The sequence below is a fragment of the Sprattus sprattus genome (genome assembly GCF_963457725.1).
Source record: "Sprattus sprattus genome assembly, chromosome: 8".
Lineage (NCBI taxonomy): Eukaryota > Metazoa > Chordata > Actinopteri > Clupeiformes > Clupeidae > Sprattus > Sprattus sprattus.
In genome coordinates, this window is record NC_137927.1 from 9,879,716 (window position 1) to 9,899,380 (window position 19,665).

Sequence of the window (19,665 nt, forward strand, 5' to 3'; positions counted from 1 at the left end):
AGGGCAAGGTGGAGGGGACCCCCCCACTACATTGATGCCAGAGTAAGCCATTGCCCCATTGATGTCCCATCATTTCCTCCAGGATTGTTTCATGTGTATGTCAGTGCTCAGTATTCCATAACATGCTGTGTCGTGTGGTACAGACTGAGGGACACATGCAACTTTGCTGTGTTTGACGGCTAACTGGGAATGGAAATGAATTATCTATTGAAGACTGTTTCTAATCTGGCATTGTTACACATTTCGTTTGTGAAAGGGACTTTAGTCAAATAAGTAAATGATGGCAACATTTACAGTTACCATGGTGAGGATGAGGAGGATTATGTAAGCGTTCTCCCGATGATGAAGAGTGGACGCTTGGCACAGCAGGTGTGATGCTCATTAGCGGTGAGTTGGGCGTGGAGGGGGTCGCCCTGTGGCAGTGCCAGCTCTTGAGGGTGGAGGTGCCCACTAATCCTCTCTGTCACCCCCCCACCGACACGTCAGGACGGCTTCAGAGCATAACACAGGACCAGCAGCAGGGGGCGTACACGTGTACAACTGAAACACTCACACACACGTAACACACACACACACACACACACACACACACACACGCATACACACACGCACGCATACACCGACACACACAAACTCACAGATACATATGCACGTATAGCAGACAAATACATGCACACACACACATACATACACACACACACACACACACACACACACACACACACACACACACACTTGCAAATGTGTCACATAAAAAGCACACTCATGCACATACACATATACAGAGGCACACTCACTCACACACACACATGTATAGGTAGCATCGGGTCAACCAGCAGTCTCCACTTTGTTCTGTGTAGCCTCTGGTACAGCCAGTGAAACCTTCAAAACAAAACAAATACCTCCGAGTGAAGAAGCAGCAGATATAGGCAGAACAAGAAAGACGACAAGAAAGACAGACAGAGAGATAAAGAAGAAGAGAAATACTTGAGTTACCCCTGCGTGTGTGCGGAAGAGTGCGTTCAAAGGAAGCTCCGTTGAATTAATCAGGCTGCCGTTTCCATGGCGCACCGGAGAGGAGGGACCCGGCGAGCACCGCAGCTGTCAATCAAAAGCTTTCCCCTCCAGCTCCGCCTCTTTTCAGGCAGCCGAAGCAGGTTCTGGGTGATGGGTGGCTCTGATGTATTAATCATCGCCCCAGCCTTTTGATATTTTACCAAGAACTCTGAACATTTCCCTCACACCAGTGCTCTGGTTGCTGCTGATGAAGTCTTCCCTGTATCAAACAGTCGTTCCACATAACCAGCTCATCTGGCTCCCGATGTTGCCTCACTGATGGCCAGAGGGCATGCCGTGACCATCGCCTACTTTTAAGTTTTTAGGACATTCAGCTGGTTTAGGAAGGTGACAAACTACAAGAGACTCCTTTTTTTTTGACCCGGCACCTTGTTCTGTTCATTAAGCTTATAGGTTTGGACAAAGAGGAGCCTGACCATTTACTATAGTCTTAACGCTCACTTTCTAGAAAAAATGTAAATGTGACCCTACTTGTCCAATCACGAGGCCCCAACTTGACACGTTGCAGTACATTTGCTGGCAGATTATTAAAGTTTCACTCGGCTTTGCATTATTGCGGAGTGGGAAGGGCGGTGTGATGTGAGGTTAATCTTTACTGATTGTGAGTGAAGTTCAGATTTCGGTAAAGCAAACTGAGAAATTGAATCGGAGGTCCACTTCTCCTGTAATGAGGCCTGGAGAACAGGGGAGGGAGGTTTGTTGATACTTCAGGCCAGGCCCAAAGACGCGGGCTAATGAGTCTCTATCTGTGTTTGCCTCTTTCCAGGGATGATGACGACATCAATGACGTGGCCTCCATGGCCGGCGTGAACCTGAACGAGGAGAGCGCCCGTATCCTAGCAACAAACTCGGACCTGGTGGGCACACATATCCGCTCGTGTAAGGACGAGGCCTTCCTGCCCACGGGCCTGCTGCACAGACGCATTTTAGACACGGGTAAGCTACACTGCGTCTCAGCACTCAGTAGGGTACCACACTGTAATACACCATGGCGACTCCCCAGGACACGCTTAAACACATCCTCATGTTAAAGTGAACACTATGTATTACTCTTTGGCATAACCTGCCGCACAGATTCATCAGAGAGACGGCCAGCTACATTACTGAACATGTTGGCATAGTATATCCAACCGTAATAATATATGGCACTACAAGAAACCTGCTCCACAAATAGTGGTAGACCCCTTACACCACATCTTACCCCATCCTCCTCAACACTGCAATATGCACACAATTCACCACATTTTAATATGCCACATCATGAATGTGCATGAATTAATTATTTAATGTTTGAATGTATCACCCCACCACCCCCCCCCACCCCAAGATGTTCAGAGAGCAAGCAATGTCAGGCTAGCTGATAACCAGCTAAAATTAGCTAACGAGTATGACGAATTAAAAAGGTGCAAGTGTCTTCTCGTTATGTGTCTTTGTTATTGACATAAGAAGTTGTCATGAGAATCCAAAGTACTATGCCCCTAAGGAGGTAGGGCTAACGGGTTAAGCACCACTAAAGCTAACGCCAGAGATTCATCTGGGTTTAGAAATGGTTTCACTAACTAAATATTTTCAACATGTCTTGGCCATTTGTGTTCATCAGATGCACCTACATGCATTTACCCTTAAATATTCCCAGAACGAAAAAATATCTTTGGTGCTGCTATAAAAGATATTGGCTCATGATTACACGAGTCAGTGTATCATGTAGTGTAAGTGTAGTATTTCCTATGAGCATCATCATCACTATTACCATCCTCACTTTGGCCATATGTACGTGGCTCGTCTGCATCTGGGTCAGCTTAGGCAAAGCTGTTTAGATCTATAATATGACAATTAAATGAATTGTTCAAAATTAAATCATATGCCCTGCAGAGTTCCAAATCATTTTTTTTTTTTGCGCTGTGCAGATCTCAAAACTTTCTCTGCATCAGAATGTAGGCCAGTTTTTCCAGCGCCCGAGGGGAAGAAAGCTATCTTCTGACTCTTCTTGTGTGTGTGTGTGTGTGTGTGTGAGAGAGAGAGAGAGAGAAGTGTATCTGTGTGTGTGTGACACACACATGCCTGTGTGCGTGTGTGTGTGTGTGTGTGTGTGTGTGTGTGTGTGTGTGATGTGAGGGTGTTGTATTTTCATGTATTGTTTTGACTCCCATCTGGAGTGTCATCAGTAAAGAGGCGGTTTGATTTACTCTGAGCCCTCTCCCCTTGCTGGCCTTGGTGTAAATGCGCTGCACTTAACAGTTCTTTCACCTCCTCTAATGAATTCTTCAGTGGCTGTCTGAACTCCGGAGACCCCAGGCCCTGGCATACATACTTTATGGGGTGGCTGTTTGAAGGCTCCTTGTCAGATTGTCCTGTGGACTGAGCAAAGGCTGTTTTCTGCTACAGGACTCTTCTTTTTCTCCCTCTCCCTCTCTGTCTCCCCCCCCCCCCCCCCCTCTCTTTCTTCATGCCTCCACACCCCCAATATCATCAACCCCTTCTGCTCAGCTGAATTTCTCCGCACAGGCTGACAAACCTGCTTTTCTCTCCCGATAGATGTATTAAAAACACTGGGCTCTTTCACATGCTCCAGATGTGTGTGTGTGTGTGTGTGTGTGTGTGTGTGTGTGTGTGTGTGTTATCTGAGGGTGTTCAGCCATGTGAATGTTGCACTGTGACAATGAAAATGGTTGTGTGTGTGTGTGTGTGTGTGTGTGTGTGTGTGTGTGTGTGTGTGTGTGTGTGTGTGTGTGTGTGTGTGTCAGTGGCGGCTGGTGGTTTTTAAAGTGAGGGAGGAAGGACTGTGCGCCTGGTTGCCATTGGCCTGCTTATTCTGTTGGTGGCATAAGTATGTGAGATACAAGTTGTTTCAGGGTGTTTTTGTGGACTACAGTACTACAAAATAGCAGGCAGGGATACAATTGATACAAAGCCACCAGTGTGGCACCATTGTACTTAAAAAGCTGGTGGGCAGCATGTCTTTGGACTAGACAAGGCCAGAAGGAAAGGATGCAAAGCCAATTAGTCAAATCAGGCCTACTCTTGATTTAAAAAACTACCTTCTAAATTTTGGGCCTACCATTACTAAAGCTATTGGTTATTTCTTGACTAAATTTATTTTCAGCTGCAATTGTTTTGACACAAGACCAAAAGTGATGCCATTTAAAATGCTCTGAATCATTCACTAACATCCTTTCCACAATATTAAACAACAAGTTACAAAGGCATCAAGTAAGAGAACATTATTTCAGAACTATTAACATGGGCTGTTAACCTAACATTGTTTGTGGCAAATGTGGATGTTAATGGATGTTTCAGAATGTTTGTCAATGTGTAGGCTAATTAGATACGAAACACATCGCGTTCTGAACATTCATTAACAATTTCCATTCAGAATGTCAGCTGAGCGTGAACAGTCAGACTAACAATAGGCGTATGAACGACTTAAAAACAAAACAGTACAGCCGATTGTTTTTTTATGGTACCAGTGAGCTATAAGTATTTCGCATACCAGTTAGCATTAACGGCAGCGGTTTTACCATTGGGTTTAGTGACTTGGATTTTTGGAACAGGTTTCCCTGTTGTTATGATATACTAACCTTCTCGCTGTAGCTCAATGAATGAAACGGTTTGATCAATAAAACATGAACAATATCTTCGTTCTCCATTGCACATCCTCTTTATTTGCAATCTTTCTACAACACTCTTTAAGGGTGACGAGTTATCGATATCCTTCAGCAGAATGGTTGAAGACGGAAACTTCTTTCGGTATTAATGTCTAATCCCCTCCCTCCAACGCCAAATCCGTTGTTTATTGGTTAAGCGATGTTGGCGCAGACTCAGATGCTAGGGAGGTCTTTCCTCCCCTGGGCAATGTAAGTGAATGAGCCCCAAGAACCGCCAGTATCAGAGACAGATTACATTGATCTCAATGGGAGCCAAAGGGAGGACGTCCTCCGTGCAGTAATTTCTTGTTACGATAGGGGGTGCTAATGTTATTTTAACTCAGGGAAACAAATTATAATATGTATAGTATTAAATACTGATATCAAACTGCATTTTTAAAGGAGTTGTCAGTTCAATTACAAAAATACATTTCTCAAAAGGTTTGGGGAGGTTCTTCCTCCGTTTCCTCAATGGAAGAACCTCCACTGGTGTGTGTGTGTGTGTGTGTGTGTGTGTGTGTGTGTGTGTGTGTGTGTGTGTGTGTGTGTGTGTGTGTGTGTTCAATGTCTTAAGGGTACCCAGGGTGGTGGTGGTGGGTGCGGGGAACTAGGAAGAACATTTCTCAAATTGACAATTTCTGAGAACAGTGAGGAGAAATATGCAACATTTAGCATTTGCATTTTTGTAATTCTGACTTCCAAATCCTCAATAAGTCATGTCTTCCCCCCTGCTGCACTTCTTGTAATTACCAGACAAACTGCTTTAAATAACACCCACCTGAAGGTGTCCACTCCTGTCATACCCATACCCTCCCTCCCTGCTCTCTCTGGATCTCAATTAAATCTCTGCAGTCCTGCTCCATGCAGCCCTCGGGGCCTGTGCTGTTGTGTCCTACCTCTCAGACTAGCCGTGATCCGGCCGCAGTCAGCACCACTCCAGTTTAGAAACACGTGTCACTTCCTTCCCTGCGAGGCCCCTGCGGGCCCCAGGGTTCTGTGTGGGGGTCCATGGGGACGATGTGGGCCCCCTGCTGGCAAATTGCTGTTGTGCGGGGCCACGGTGGCAGTGATGGGGCTGGGGCGAGTTCTCTGCCGACAGCTGACCAGGGGAGGTGCCCCGGCCTGCCATGTCGGCTCAGCCTCGGCGACACAGCCCGGCATCACCCCGGCCCTCGGCCCTCGCCAGGCTGCACAGGTCTAGCGCACACTGCCCTCTTAGCGCTGCCTTCACCAGCAGACTGCATCTCTCTGCCCCCCACTGAGAAGCACGTGTGCACAGACATGCATACATGCACAGAAAAGATGAGGTTTTCTGGCAGTTGCAAAGAAATCATACGCATTTCTCAAAATCGCGGCAATATTAACAGCAATTTCTGAGAATTCCAATAGCAAATGTGGTCACTCTTGGCAACAACAATCCCAATCAAATCCTGGAGGAACTGTTTTATTTGAGGTATCTATGGACTGATGGCTCATATGCGTGCATTCTTCCCTTTTCTCTTTCTATCTTTCGTCTTACACACACACACACACACACACACACACACACACACACTCACTCACACAAAAGTGAGGCTGAGGAGTGCTGTTGCTCCTGCTGCTGCTGTTTGAACATGGCTCGAACCTCCTGACAGAGACTCCTCTCCCTGGATCTGGAACTCCGTTGGATCTGTCCTCAGTGTCACCCTCTCAGACTAAACCCTCAGTGCTCCCCGGTCTCTCAGACTAAACCCTCAGTGCTCCCCGGCCTCTCACACTAAACCCTCAGTGCTCCCCGGCCTCTCAGGACTGCCAAAAGCCCCCGTCTCAAGGGGGAGACCCCCGTCACGAGGCGCAGCCCCTGCAGAGTAGTCTTATTCTACAAGGACCACTCGGCCTCTGTGGGGTTCAGGCTGTAAGTCTATATAACCCTTAGGTCAGGGAAATTAATAAACAAAGGGGTTTGCAATACCAGTGTTAAAATATTTCTCTCCATTTTTTTGGAAATGCAAAGTGTATTTTGAATACACTAACTTGTGTTTCAAAGTGCAAACAAGGTAATGATATGAAACTGTCATCATGCTGTACTGCCTGTCTGCACATACTGAAGAACGCATGTATGCTCTAAATGTCAAGAGTCAACTGTTCGGTCAGTCATGTGCTTACGAAACAATGTCTTAACACGGATACCTTGTTTCTGTTGGTGTGTGTGTGTGAGTTCTGCTATCCTCTGCTTTTCTGTGTTTGTGTTGCAGTCGGAGAGAATGTGAGTAGTTTTGGCAAGGTCGAGTAATCTAATGTTGAACGTATAGGAGCCGTATGGATGGAGTGCAGCAGTATGGGCCAGCTGCAGGAGCCTACACACTCCCATTACTGCAAATTAGGAGAAGGTCTTTCCACCACAGAACTCTGCTTACTTTGGCACTAGCCATAAATTCCTCTTCACTGAACGAATGTTTCTCTCTCTCCTTCTCTCTCTCTCTATTTCTCTCTGCTGTCGTTTTTTCTTTTTTTTAAGTCCTTATGTGCAGCGAGATGGCATCTCTTTCGGAGTTTCACATTTTCCCGTTTCTTTTGTGGGCCATGCGCACGCCGTGTTTTTGTATTTTCACACACTAATTATCTAGTTTTTAACAATCCCTATCCTTTCAAGCTGTTGGAGAAAAAGAAAGTATATGTATTGTACGGCAGATTTAAATAATTGGTGTGGTTTACTTAAAAGAGAGCCAGGGAAAGAATTATGTTAATGACAAATTAACAAAGGGAAGAAATAACAGATCTGTAACCTAACCAAACTCCGTCCTCCGCACAGGAACTTTAGAGAGTGGATCGCTGGGAGGAAGCCTAATTATCCTTTAAAGGAAGGTGGTCAATGGCGTTTACTCACATGAAAGGCAGCCCAGAGTCTTTTCCTAGTCTGTTTTTCTTTTTCTTCTCGTACTCCTTACGCCTTGTCGACTGGATCTGCCGAGCGCTTGCCTCTAAGTTATAACACCATTGTTTTTGTGGTGTGTGTGTGTGTGTGTGTGTGTGTGTGTGTGTGTGTGTGTGTGTGTGTGTGTGTGTGTGTGTGTGTGTGTGTGTGTGTGTGTGTGTGTGTGTGTGTGTGTGTGTGTGTGTGTGTGTGTGTGTGTGTGTGTGTGTGTGTGTGTGTGTGTGTGTGTGTGTGTGTGTGTGTGTGGGAGGGTGTGGGAGGGTGTGGGAGGGTGTGTGTGTGTGTGGGAGGGTGTGTGTGCGCGTGTGTGTGTTTGAGAGGAGGGTTGTAATGATCAATAGGCATAAAGCTCTTTCGCCCTCAGTAGTCCTTCAGTTCAATACCCTCAGTTTAACTGGACAGTATCTGATCTTCTACTCTGAATTCTGCAGTGGAGTGGTCTCTCCTTTTACATGCCTTTACATCATCCCCAGTTGTTCGTGCTTGTGTCTGAGTAGCCTGTTGTTCTTGGCCTAATGCCTCTGTTGTGCCTGACCAGTCTTCTGGTACAGTGGTCAGCTTTAATGCTGTATCTGATTTCTCTGCTCGTCTTTGACTAGATTCTCTGATACTCTCTGTCTAGTTTCCTGCCTCTTACTACTGGTCTTTCTGTTCTTAGGTCACCAGTGGTCTCTCAGAGGGACCTGGTCTTTCTGTTCTCACGTCACCAGTGGTCTCTCAGAGGGACCTGGTCTTTCTGTTCTCAGGTCACCAGTGGTCTCTCAGAGGGACCTGGTCTTTCTGTTCTCAGGTCACCAGTGGTCTCTGAAGGAGACCTGGTCTTTCTGTTCTCAGGTCACCAGTGGTCTCTGAAGGAGACCTGGTCTTTCTGTTCTCAGGTCACCAGTGGTCTCTGAAGGAGACCTGGTCTTTCTGTTCTCAGGTCACCAGTGGTCTCTGAAGGAGACCTGGTCTTTCTGTTCTCAGGTCACCAGTGGTCTCTGAAGGAGACCTGGTCTTTCTCTTCCTAGGTCTCCAGTGGTCTCTGAAGGAGACCTGGTCTTTCTCTTCCTAGGTCTCCAGTGGTCTCTGAGAGGGACCTGGTCCTCAGACCGGTTGAGTGTTTCTGACTGGTTGCTTGTCTCTGTGTCTCTGTGTCTGACTGGTTGCTTGTCTCTGTTGTCTGTTGTTTTGACCATGTGCTTTCCTCTTTTGTGTCCTCCAGCGAAGAGGTTTGGGGTGACGGAAGTGCCCCTTGAAGCGGTCAACTTCATCGCCCACGCAACGCAGTCACGCCTTCGAACCGTTCTGGAGAAGGTGTCTGCCATCGCCCAGCACCGCATGGACACCTGCAAAGTAAGATGAACACACAAACACACACACACACACACACACACACACACACACACACACACACACACACACACACACACATACACAAAGTCAGTGTCTTTCAAACATACACACACACATACAGAAAACCATACACATTTATGCATATATCAAACAGGATGGAGTTAGGTGCTCATTTTCATTCACACAAACAAGTCACACTTTTAAAACGATTAAAAAGTTTGTTCTCGATCAGTTTAGACAACTTTACTTCTGTCAAGTATCTTCTCGCTGTGCAAATTTGTATAATCTGTATGGTTGTAGCGTCTTCTATCCAAATGTTTTTATGTGTGCCATATCCCTACGGACTTGCAGAAAGTGTATGACTGTGTCTCTCTCTAATATGGTAACCTCAGAAGACATAAGCAAGACCTTAGATTCAGAAATTGTGCGCCCCTTAGAACTTCACCACACGCAGCTGTCACTCAGTAGTTGATGGGCAACCTCAGTTTCATGACATTTGCACGTCAATACATCACAAAAGCCTTCCTGTTTAACCATTTCAAATGCCAGTTTACCCATATTATGATGTTTACTCACAAATACCCCTTGGTGCGCTTACTGTAGTGACTGTAGCTGTGCATCATCATCAACAACAACAACAATAACAATAACAATAACAACAACAGCAGCAGCAGCTTTTAAGTGATGGGTGTCTGCTTGTTGGGATGGGAAGCCAGCCGTCCCATTCCTGCCAACGCAACTAAGATATTGAAACCCTTGAAAGGCTTTTGTTTTCCTCGCTCACTCTGTCTTAGGGTAGGACTGGGTAGCAGGGCTCTCTGGCCGCCACTGACGTCTGTCGTCTCATCTTTCTTTCTTCTTCCTTTCTTCTCGTTTCTTTTCTTCCTTCGCCTTTGTGTCTTTTTGCGGTTCGTGAATGAGGTGAGTTAGAAGTGCGGTAGGTGCAGAGCGCTCTCTCTCTCTCTCTCTCTCTCTCTCTCTCTCTCTCTCTCTCTGTCGACATCAGCGAGAAACACGCCAGCGTCCTGAAAGAGCGCACCAACTCGACACACTACAAAGGAGGGAGCAGGGGCTTAGAAGTCACCCTGCTCCTCACACACACGCACAGGCACAAGCGCAGCCCCCCCCCCACACACACACACACTCTCGGTAACGCGCACACATTCACACACACACACACACACACATGGAGACGGGGTGCAAGAGAAAGATGAGCTGAAAGATGGAGAAGGGACTGTAGGAAAAGAAACAGAAGCACTTAGTAAACTTAAATAAAGATCAATGATGCCACTCAACTTTTTTACGACCTGAAACTTTAATGCGACTCATATTTTATTTGTGTTGTTGTTTGTCTTTTTCTTGAACACTTTTAACACTGCGGTGTTTGATGTTGTTATGAAGGGCGTTCAAGCTGTTTATCCTGTCCTCTGAAAGTAGAGTTTACCTCAAATGTTTATTCTCTTGTTTTGTTAAACAGTTCTGTCTCTCCATTTCCCTTTCTCTCTCCCTCATCGTCTTCACTCCAACCTTTCTTTCTCCCTCTTCCTCGCTCTGTCTCTCTCTCTCTCTCACTCTCTCTCTCTCTTCCTCTGTCTGTCAGGACGACGAGTGGTACGAGCAGTCGACAGACGTGCGGTCGCAGCTGAAGTTCTTTGAGCAGCTGGAGAGGATGGAGAAGCAGAGGAAGGACGAGCAGGAGAGGGAGATTCTGCTCAAAGCAGCCAAGGTGAGTCCTGGGTCATCCCTCTTTCCCTGTCTCTTCTTATCTCTCCCCTCTTCTCCCGCCATCCCTTCATCCCCTGCACACACTCACAGAGACTCTGTCCATCTAGGGCAGGGGTCTCAAACTCAGGCCCGCGGGCCAATTCCGGCCCCCCAAGTGATTTTATCCGGCCCTCAAAGCTCCATTGATTTAAAAAAAAAAATGAAAAGTTCCATTGATTTAAATGGGCCACCCCAACGCTTACTGTAAACATCTGGCCCCCCAATGACCAGACTGGACGCTCATTGGCCCCTGGGTAATTTGAGTTTGAGACCCCTGATCTAAGGTGTTGGCACGAGTAACATTCGGTTCAGGGGTTAACCTCTTACTGAGCCAATACTCTGGTGGGAAAAAATACTGTTTGGGATTGAAGTTAAATTTCTTTGTTAAATTAACTATACAAACATATCAATAGCACATTTCACATGCCTAGAATGAACAGGAAAAGATAGCATCAGTGTTTGTATCTGGAGAAAACAAACAAAAAAACACATAATTTCTTTTCAATATACACGGTTTTCCTGTCTAAATTGGCCCCCTTGACATCAGAGAATGACCAGAAGGGGCTGAGCAGGGTTCTGCAGGGTTCACCCTGACTGTAGGTGCTGAAGTAGGAGCATTAGGTTAGGACTCAATCACTGCCACGGACAGAGAGGAGGCGGACTCTCAGTGTGTCCCCTGGGGTCCTTAGAGACAGCCAGACATCGTGTCGGGAGTGCCCATTGTGTGCCTGAGATGGGATGTGAGAGAGATCACCCCCTCAGCAGAAGGACCCTGCCTGTACTGCTGATATCATGGACATAACAAGGACTTCCAGCATTTTAGAAGTGTTATAGGTCAGACAGAAGTGAAGTCAGCATGTTACTGAACTGTTAATATTCATTCTCAACATACAAACTCCTCTCACTCCAGACCAAATTTTTCAAAGAAACTATTCGGGTTAAGGGTTTTCTTTTGATACCTAAGGTCAGTTTTTTTTTTTTTAAACCAAACTGAGCCGTATAGCCAAATAGTGTTTGCTGGCATTTAATGCAAGCACAGCCCATAATCTTCTTCATACACTGCATTCTCCAACATGCAGACTGAACAGCATGGATGGAGGTACTGTGGTAGTACAGCCCATAGTACACCACTAGGTGTCCTTAAATTAAGGGTTGCACTTCTGATGCCCAGGACCACGTGCACTACACAGGAGCACTGCATGAACAAAATCACCTTAGCCTCTGTGTGTCTGTGTGTCTGTGTCTGTGTGTGTGTGTCTGTGTGTGTGTGTGTGTGTGTGTGTGTGTGTGTGTGTGTGCATGCGGGTGTGCGGGTGCAGGTGCACAGAAGTCACTATGGCCGCTAGGAGTATGTGTGTCTAAGTGTGTGTGTGTGTGAGAGAGAGAGAGAGAGTTTGTGTTTGTGTGTGTTGCCCATAGCCAGACGTCCACACGTTGGAGGAGAGCGGCTGACTTCATTAATTCATTTTGGGCTGGAGCGGCCGCGGCGCCGTTAAGCCTCTCCTCTCTGTGTTAATGGTGTTATTATGATATTAGAGCGGCCTGTGGTTCAGGGGAAGGGCCGCTCCCTCCCACCCGCGGCGCACAAGAGCCCCGCCGACCCCATTGACTTTGGGCTGGGAGATCACCCTGATTTATGGAGCCAGACGCCGGCAGGAGTCAGGCACAGGCTTCTGCTGGGGGACCTTCTCTTAATGTCAGTGATGAGGGGTGGCACTCCGGGTTTATTTGGGTGGATGTAAGAGAGCGTGTGTGTGTGTGTCTGTGTGTATGTGTCTGTGTGTGAGAGATTAGGAGCACCCTGTGCCATGTCACACAGATGTTTTGAGGGTGCAGCGCATTGCTTACTGTTTGGTGAGGGGATACACAAATGTCCATCCCTTTCCAAAGACGCTGTAGTAGTAGAATCCTGGAATGGAAGCCCCCCTCCCCCCTATGTTGCAGACCCCCAGGGCTATGTTTAAGCCTCCACCCTGGTGTCCTTCCTGGCAGGCACGGCACCAGCTTGACCCCTTAAACATGAGCACCGGCAAAAAATGATTCCTCCTCCCGCTCCGTCCATTTCAAACATGACTCAAGACTCCGGGGATGCGGCGGCGAACCCACCAGGCCAGAGGCCAAACGCATTAGTCCTCCTGGAGATAGCGACACACACACACACACACACACACACACACACACACACACACACACACACGGCCAGTGCGTGAACCGCCTGATATATTTAAAGCCAATTAGCCACGAGAAAGGCAGGGCAGCTGCATGCGCTGATGAGCCAGGGAGAAGAGAGAGCGAGATGAAGAGAGGGAGACTTAGAGAAAGAGAGAGAGGAGAGGAGTGGTGTAGAGAGGGGGGAGAGAAAAAGAGAGACGGAGAGAGAGAGAGAGAGAGAGAGAGCCTGTGCCGGATAGTGGACCGAAGGCGAAAAAAAATGAAGTGTTTGATTGCAGACAGTCAGAAGCTAGCGTGGCCATTGACATAGGTAGGAGACCATTACTGAGGCAGGGTGCAATTAGAGCGCTGTTCACCGTTAGCCTGTGCGTTCAAACACTACGCTTCAGCACCCGCTGTGCAGTCAATAGCAAAAGGAACTGTTAGACACTGATAGTCTGTGCAAACAACTACACACACACACTTCTTCCCTACACAAACACACACACACACACACACACACGAACACACACACACACACACGAACACACACACACACACACACACACACACACACACACACACACACACACACACACACACACATAAACACACACACACACACATAAACACACACACACAAACAAATTCTCCAAGTTGCACACGTGTACTCACTCACTTATTTTTTTCTTACACACACTCACAATCACAGTATTTTTCTTGTGCACACTCATAAGCACACACTCGTGTTGTATCCTTCTTCCACCAATTTGTACTCTCTCTCGCTTTCAAACACACACACACACACTCAAACACACACAGATGCCTGTACCGAGCACCGAATCTATCTTAAGGGGGTGTATTAGGCATGACTCATGCTGTTGGCAGTCCATCACAGGCCCGTCCATCTGCAGTGCATTCACAAACACTACACAGATGCTTTGCCTGTGTCACAGAGGGAGATGTGGGATTTGTGCTTGAGTTTGTCTGTATATCTGCGTGTGTGTGTGTGTGTGTGTGTGTGTCAGGGTTTCCGTTAGCCGGTTATTTATGAAAATGTAAAAAAAAGAACCTTAAAAACGTGCTGGTCAAAATGTCCGATGATAATGCTCACACAAACTTAAAATGTACAAATGTTCGATAATAAAGCTCATATAAAACATTAAACGTGTCCTTAATCAGGATATTTGCGCTGTCTCCAGATGGAAAGAAGTGAAAAACGGAACTAATATCTAATTAGCATCTTATTTTCTTTTAAAGTCGTAAATTCGACCACTTCTCAATCCCATTAGTCCGTGCGGGGAGAAAAAGGATTTGATACCAATCACGTTGTGTGTGTGTGTGTGTGTGTGTGTGTGTGTGTGTGTGTGTGTGTGTGTGTGTGTGTGTGTGTGTGTGTGTGTGTGTGTGTGTGTGAGAGAGAGACCTGTGCTATGTCTGTACAGGATGGAGAGTAACATGGCCACATAATGTTAGGATATTCAAATGCTACAAGGCTATCAACCTCTTATCAAGGTCTAGTCTTCCTAGTCTAATCTTTTACCACAGCTACACAAGAGAGCACACTGCAAACCCATAAAAGGACACCAATTAAAATAAGTGATTGAGGGAAAGAGGAAACGACTGGGAACAGAGAGAACTAGTCCGAAAAAACGATAGTCATAGAAAGGAATGAAGGAAAGAGTGATCACTGAGACTGAGAAAAGAAAAAGAAAGCTGGAGAAAGGGAGAGTGACAGAGAGGGAGAGATGGAGAGAAAGGGAGAGTGACGGAGAAGGAGAGAGTGAGAGAAAGGGAGAGATATGCCATCTGACTTGTCTGAGCTTTAGTGTGCCCCTGCCCCCGGTGCCTGTAGCTGGAGAGGAGGAATTTTTAATAACATCTTTTGATTAGGATGAGCCGGCGGCGGCTTATTTACGGTCCCGATTTGGAGCTGGAGCAGAGGGCAGCGCCTGCGGGCGGCCCATCGCTCTCCTATGGGTTCAAACGCACCGTCCTTGACACCCTGCATCCTGTTCCCCCACTCCAGCTCCATATCCAGCTCCATCCGCCTCTATTTCTGTACTCACGGCAACAGATGAGGGGGTCCTGAAAACAGCTGTTAACCTGTGTCGCCTTTTTTTTTCCCCTCTCCCTCTCCCTCTCCTCCTTCTGTCTTCTACTTCTCTCGCTCATTCTCCTTCTCTCTCTCATTTTCTCCTTTCTCTTCTCTCTTTCCTGTTCTCTGTCGATTTTCTTTTTCTCTCTCTCTCTCTCTCTCTCTCTCTCTCTCTCTCTATCTCTCTCTCTCTCTCTCTCTCTCGCTCTCTCTCTCTTTCCCAATGCAGAGTCGCTCGAGGCAAGAGGACCCAGAGCAGGCTCGGCTGAAGCAGAAAGCTAAGGAGGTAAGCGCCGTGGAGATCATTACCCTTGACATTTTCACAGCTTCAGCATATTAATTTTTCATGCCGTGCTACATATGTAATGCCATTTAAAATCTGACGAGAGAAAAAAAAGGGGAGGGGGGTTGGGGGGTTAGCGAGAGGGGAAAAAAAGTTTGAGGAATGATTTGGGATTGATTGATGTCCGGGCAGGGAAGAGACTCTTCCCTAGACTGCTGCTTTCCACGCGCAACGCCCCTTTCATATACAGATAAATTAGGGAACTTATTGAAGAGGTGACATCTATTCACCAGTGCTTTTTAGACAAAACATTTGCATTATAAAAGCCATTAGAAGCCTTTTCTCTGTGTTGCTGATGCACACACTCTTTCTCTCTTTCATACCTGCACACACACACACACACACACACACACACACACACACACACACACACACACACAGCCACAGCCACATTATGTTTACTCTTCAAGCTCCAATAAAGGATTCATCCTTCCTGATGTGATGAAACCAGGAATATCCGCCATTAACACCAGAGCCACAGATGTCAGGCTTAAGAGAGATGAAAAACTTAGACTTGCTTTTATCGCCCAATTATGAAAAAGGATTATAGGCTCCCCAAATTCCCAGTGGATAGGGAGTGGAAAGTAGACCAGTAGTTATGCAGTGGAGTTCTGCTTGGAAGCCCGGGATGTGTGAGTGAGCTAGTTAGGATGGGTAAGGGGGTGATGATGGCCTCTGTGTGTGTACTCACTATATGTGTGTGTGTATTTAAGTGCATGTGTGTGTGTAGAAATATGTGTATGTGAATGTATGTGCTCTGTCTATGTTGTGTTGTGTGTGTTGTGTGCTCTGCGCTTGTGTGTCTGTGTCTGTGTCTGTGTCTGTGTGTCTGTGTCTGTGTCTGTGTCTGTGTCTGTGTCTGTGTCTGTGTCTGTGTCTGTGTCTGTGTGTGTGCACGCACTCTGCCTGTCCTTATGTACTCGAGCTTGACAGCAGAGGGAAATAAGCCCTGGAGAGGTCACAAAAAGTAAGACCCAAAACACAGGCGGGTTTCCTCACAAAACACTAACACCCAGCCAAGGAGGGCGATGTGATGCTGTTCAGTGTGAAATGAAGGGGGAACTTGATAGGAGTTAATTAACAGAAGTAGAGAATAACGGGAGATAAAAGGCAACGGTGAAGATGATTGTGACGAAGGTGGTGTTGATGACAAGAAAGATGATGACATTAATGTCGAGTTAGGTTCGGAGACTCCCCAATTCGGAAGAGGTGCACATTCATGTAATACATCTCAAGCAGGAAAAATGACTATGAGGGTGAAGATGATGATAATTTCATTGAAGATTACATGGGGAAGATCAGCTTGAAAACTGGAGCGAGACTCTGACGAGGCCTAGAGCAGCAGGAGCTGAAGGAAGAAAATGATAAAAATGCTGTCGACGATGACGGCTGCAACCACGATGATGTTGATAACGAAAGCTGGCTGATGAAGATGAAGATGCCGGACCTCCATCCACAGCAGGCATTCTCTTCCTCCTAGTCACACACACGCACCCACCCACACATGCACCCACCCACCCACCCACCCACACACACACACACACACACACACACACACACACACACACACCACCCCCACACCACCCCCACCTTCTCCCACCTCCACCCTTCTTTCCCCTCTTCCTGTAAGTGGATCCAGTCCCCTGCATATGCAAATGGGCGCGGGCGCTAATAGGCAGCGGCGTGGCGTTGCCGGGGGCCCTGTGATCAAAGTGGATCTCCTCCCTGTTAAGTGGCAGCCGGCTCATCATCTGGATGCTGCCAGATTAGCTCCTGTGAGCTCCTCTCTCTCTCCTCTCTCTCTCTCTCTCTCTCTCTCTCTCTCACTCTCTCTCTCTCTCTCTCTCTCTCTCTCTCACTTCCTTCTGTTCCTCCCTGTCTCTCTTTTCTCTCTTTCATTTTCTCTCATTCCTTGCTTCGCAGCAGCTCCCGCTCATTTTCACTCTGAATTTTAAAGAGCTTCTCTTCTTCTTTCTGCTGAAATTGCGCCTTCATTTAATGTGAGGCTCAATCTCTCATTTTTGGTCTTTCTCTTGCTCTCTCTCTCTTTCCGTCTATCTCTCTTTCTCTCTCCCTCCCTCTCCCTGCCAAATGCCAAAACCAGGAATGAGATTTTCTTTTAAGACCCTTTTTTAAAATTCTGAACGTTTGTCGGTTCTCGTCCCGACGCCAGTGTGGTGTTCATCACCTGCGTGGCTTAGGGCCACAGTGACTGTGTGTGTCGGACAGACTGTAAGGAGCATAGCACATATGTTCTCACCCGACCTGGATGATGGGTAGGTGCCTGGTGAAGCCACTGGAAATGGCACAATGGCTTCTGAAACCCTTCACATCAGCCCAAAGATGGTGCGACATCTGTGCTACTGCCATGCCTAATGTTCCCATCTAAAGGGCTGGAAGATGGGGTTTCTGGATTTGAGTTCAGCGTTAGGTCAGATGTCTTCAGTTAGGATTATGCTGGCACATGGAATGAGACAGTTTACAGTCATATCCATTAAAACCTTTGAAACCTGATTTGTGCTGTGGATATGGTTTGCATGTCCGACTTCAGATCCACAGCGTTTTAGCATTACAGTGGAATTATACGATCCATGCTGGAAACAGTGTTGACATAGTATACTTTGAATCTGGCAAGGCATCATTCTAGTATGCATTAGTATGTGTAATGTAGGCCTAAACATGGAGGACCGGAATTGACATAGGATATGTGTGTCTGTGTGTGTGTGTGTCTTTGTGTGTCTTTGTTTGTCTGTGTGTCTGTGTGTCTGTGTGTCTGTGTGTCTGTGTGTCTGTGTGTCTGTCTTTGTTTGTCTGTGTGTCTGTGTGTCTGTGTGTTTGCAAGAGAAGGATGGAGTGAGAGCCCAAATCTGTCAATATTGCCCCCATCTGGCCTCATCTTTTTTGTTGTTGCCATTTAATTCCTCTTGCTGCCCCTATGGTGTGGCCTGAGAAAAGCACTCCACTAAGACGCCCCCTAACACAAACACACACACACACACACCTACACACACACCTACACACACACACACCTACACACACACCTACACACACACACACACTCACTCACACTCACTCACACACACACACTCACACCTACACACACACACACTCACACACAGACACACACCACTTCAAAAGGGGGCTGTGTTGGGGCGATAGCAGATGCATCACCATGTCAGCACACACAGACACACACTGCGGCCACAGATTCATCATTCCTGGCCAGTCCTCAGGCCCCAAGGGGTGGGGGTGGGGGTGTCCACTCAGCGTCCAGACCCCGCGATGGAGAGCGCAGCCCCTGGAACTGACCACAGGTTTGAGAAACGCCCTGCCAGAGGCCTCAGTCTTCATATCCAGGAAGTGAAAGGAGCCCGGCGGTTGCCCTCCATCCATACTCTGACCCAGTTGATTGGACTCGTTAGATGCACTTTACTTCCTCGTTGTGGAAAAAAAAAAAATAGTCCCCGTCTTCAAGTCCGGATGCCTCACTGTCTGGCCTGGTCATGATAAAAGTAGTCCAGGCCTCCAAAACGTGATTCCAGAAACCAAACAATACATTTGGAGATGATGTTTATTTTGTGCAAAAGGCAGACAGGTGGGTGGGTGGAATTAACATCGTCATTTATTGGTGCTGTGTTTGTGTGTTATTCACAAGGACCGTTATAAATGTCCCAATATAGGTTGGTCATAGTTTGTAGGATACTATTTCTTGAACCTTGAAAATCTCCAGTGTCTAAGATGGGATTGGGTTGCTAAGGGACTTGGTCTACTATGATGTCTACGGTTGGCCTCCCGTGAGCCCTCTAACCTGCACCGCTGTCCACGCACAGCTAGCCTGCTAACTGTGTCTGACTGACTGCCTTTGAAACGCAATAGTGTTGTAAGAGCAGCACGGGGTGTACCATGATGGATAGTGAGGCTGTTATATCACTATCTTTCTCCCTCTGTCAACTCTGCAGGCCTCTGATGTAAAGCACAACACACACAAACTCTTGCTAACTCCACAGCTGGGTTGGGGAAAGGGATCTGTGCGCTTTGAAGAGCCCTGGCTGCAGTCTTCAATTGTGCGCCTGCACTGAATGACATCTCAAGTCTGTCCGCTTTTTATCATAGACCAGATCTTGAGCCCAGTCAGTTGTTCCACCCCCTCTCTCTCTCTCTCTCTCTCTCTCTCTCTCTCTCTCTCTCTCTCTCTCTCTCTCTCTCTCTCTCTCTCTCTCTCTCTCTCTCTCTCTTCCTCTCTCTCTCTCTCTCTCTCTTTGTCTCTTTGTCTTTCTTTCTGTCTTGCTTTTTGTTATGCTTTGCCTTTCTTTCTCTCCACCGCTCCCTCCCTCTGTCT

General features: G+C 47.0%; 1 protein-coding gene across 1 annotated transcript in view; it reads left to right on the plus strand.

The window, feature by feature from the left end:
- Positions 1-19,665, plus strand: part of LOC308369148 (transcription initiation factor TFIID subunit 4) — a gene marked incomplete at both ends in the record, with an annotated part of 80,287 nt that overhangs the window by 26,529 nt on the left and 34,093 nt on the right. The window contains 4 exons of the mRNA XM_080843493.1: positions 1,844-2,013; positions 8,840-8,970; positions 10,571-10,696; positions 15,213-15,269. Coding sequence (XP_080699619.1) covers positions 1,844-2,013; positions 8,840-8,970; positions 10,571-10,696; positions 15,213-15,269 — 484 coding nt within the window. The remainder of the gene's footprint in view (positions 1-1,843; positions 2,014-8,839; positions 8,971-10,570; positions 10,697-15,212; positions 15,270-19,665) is intronic.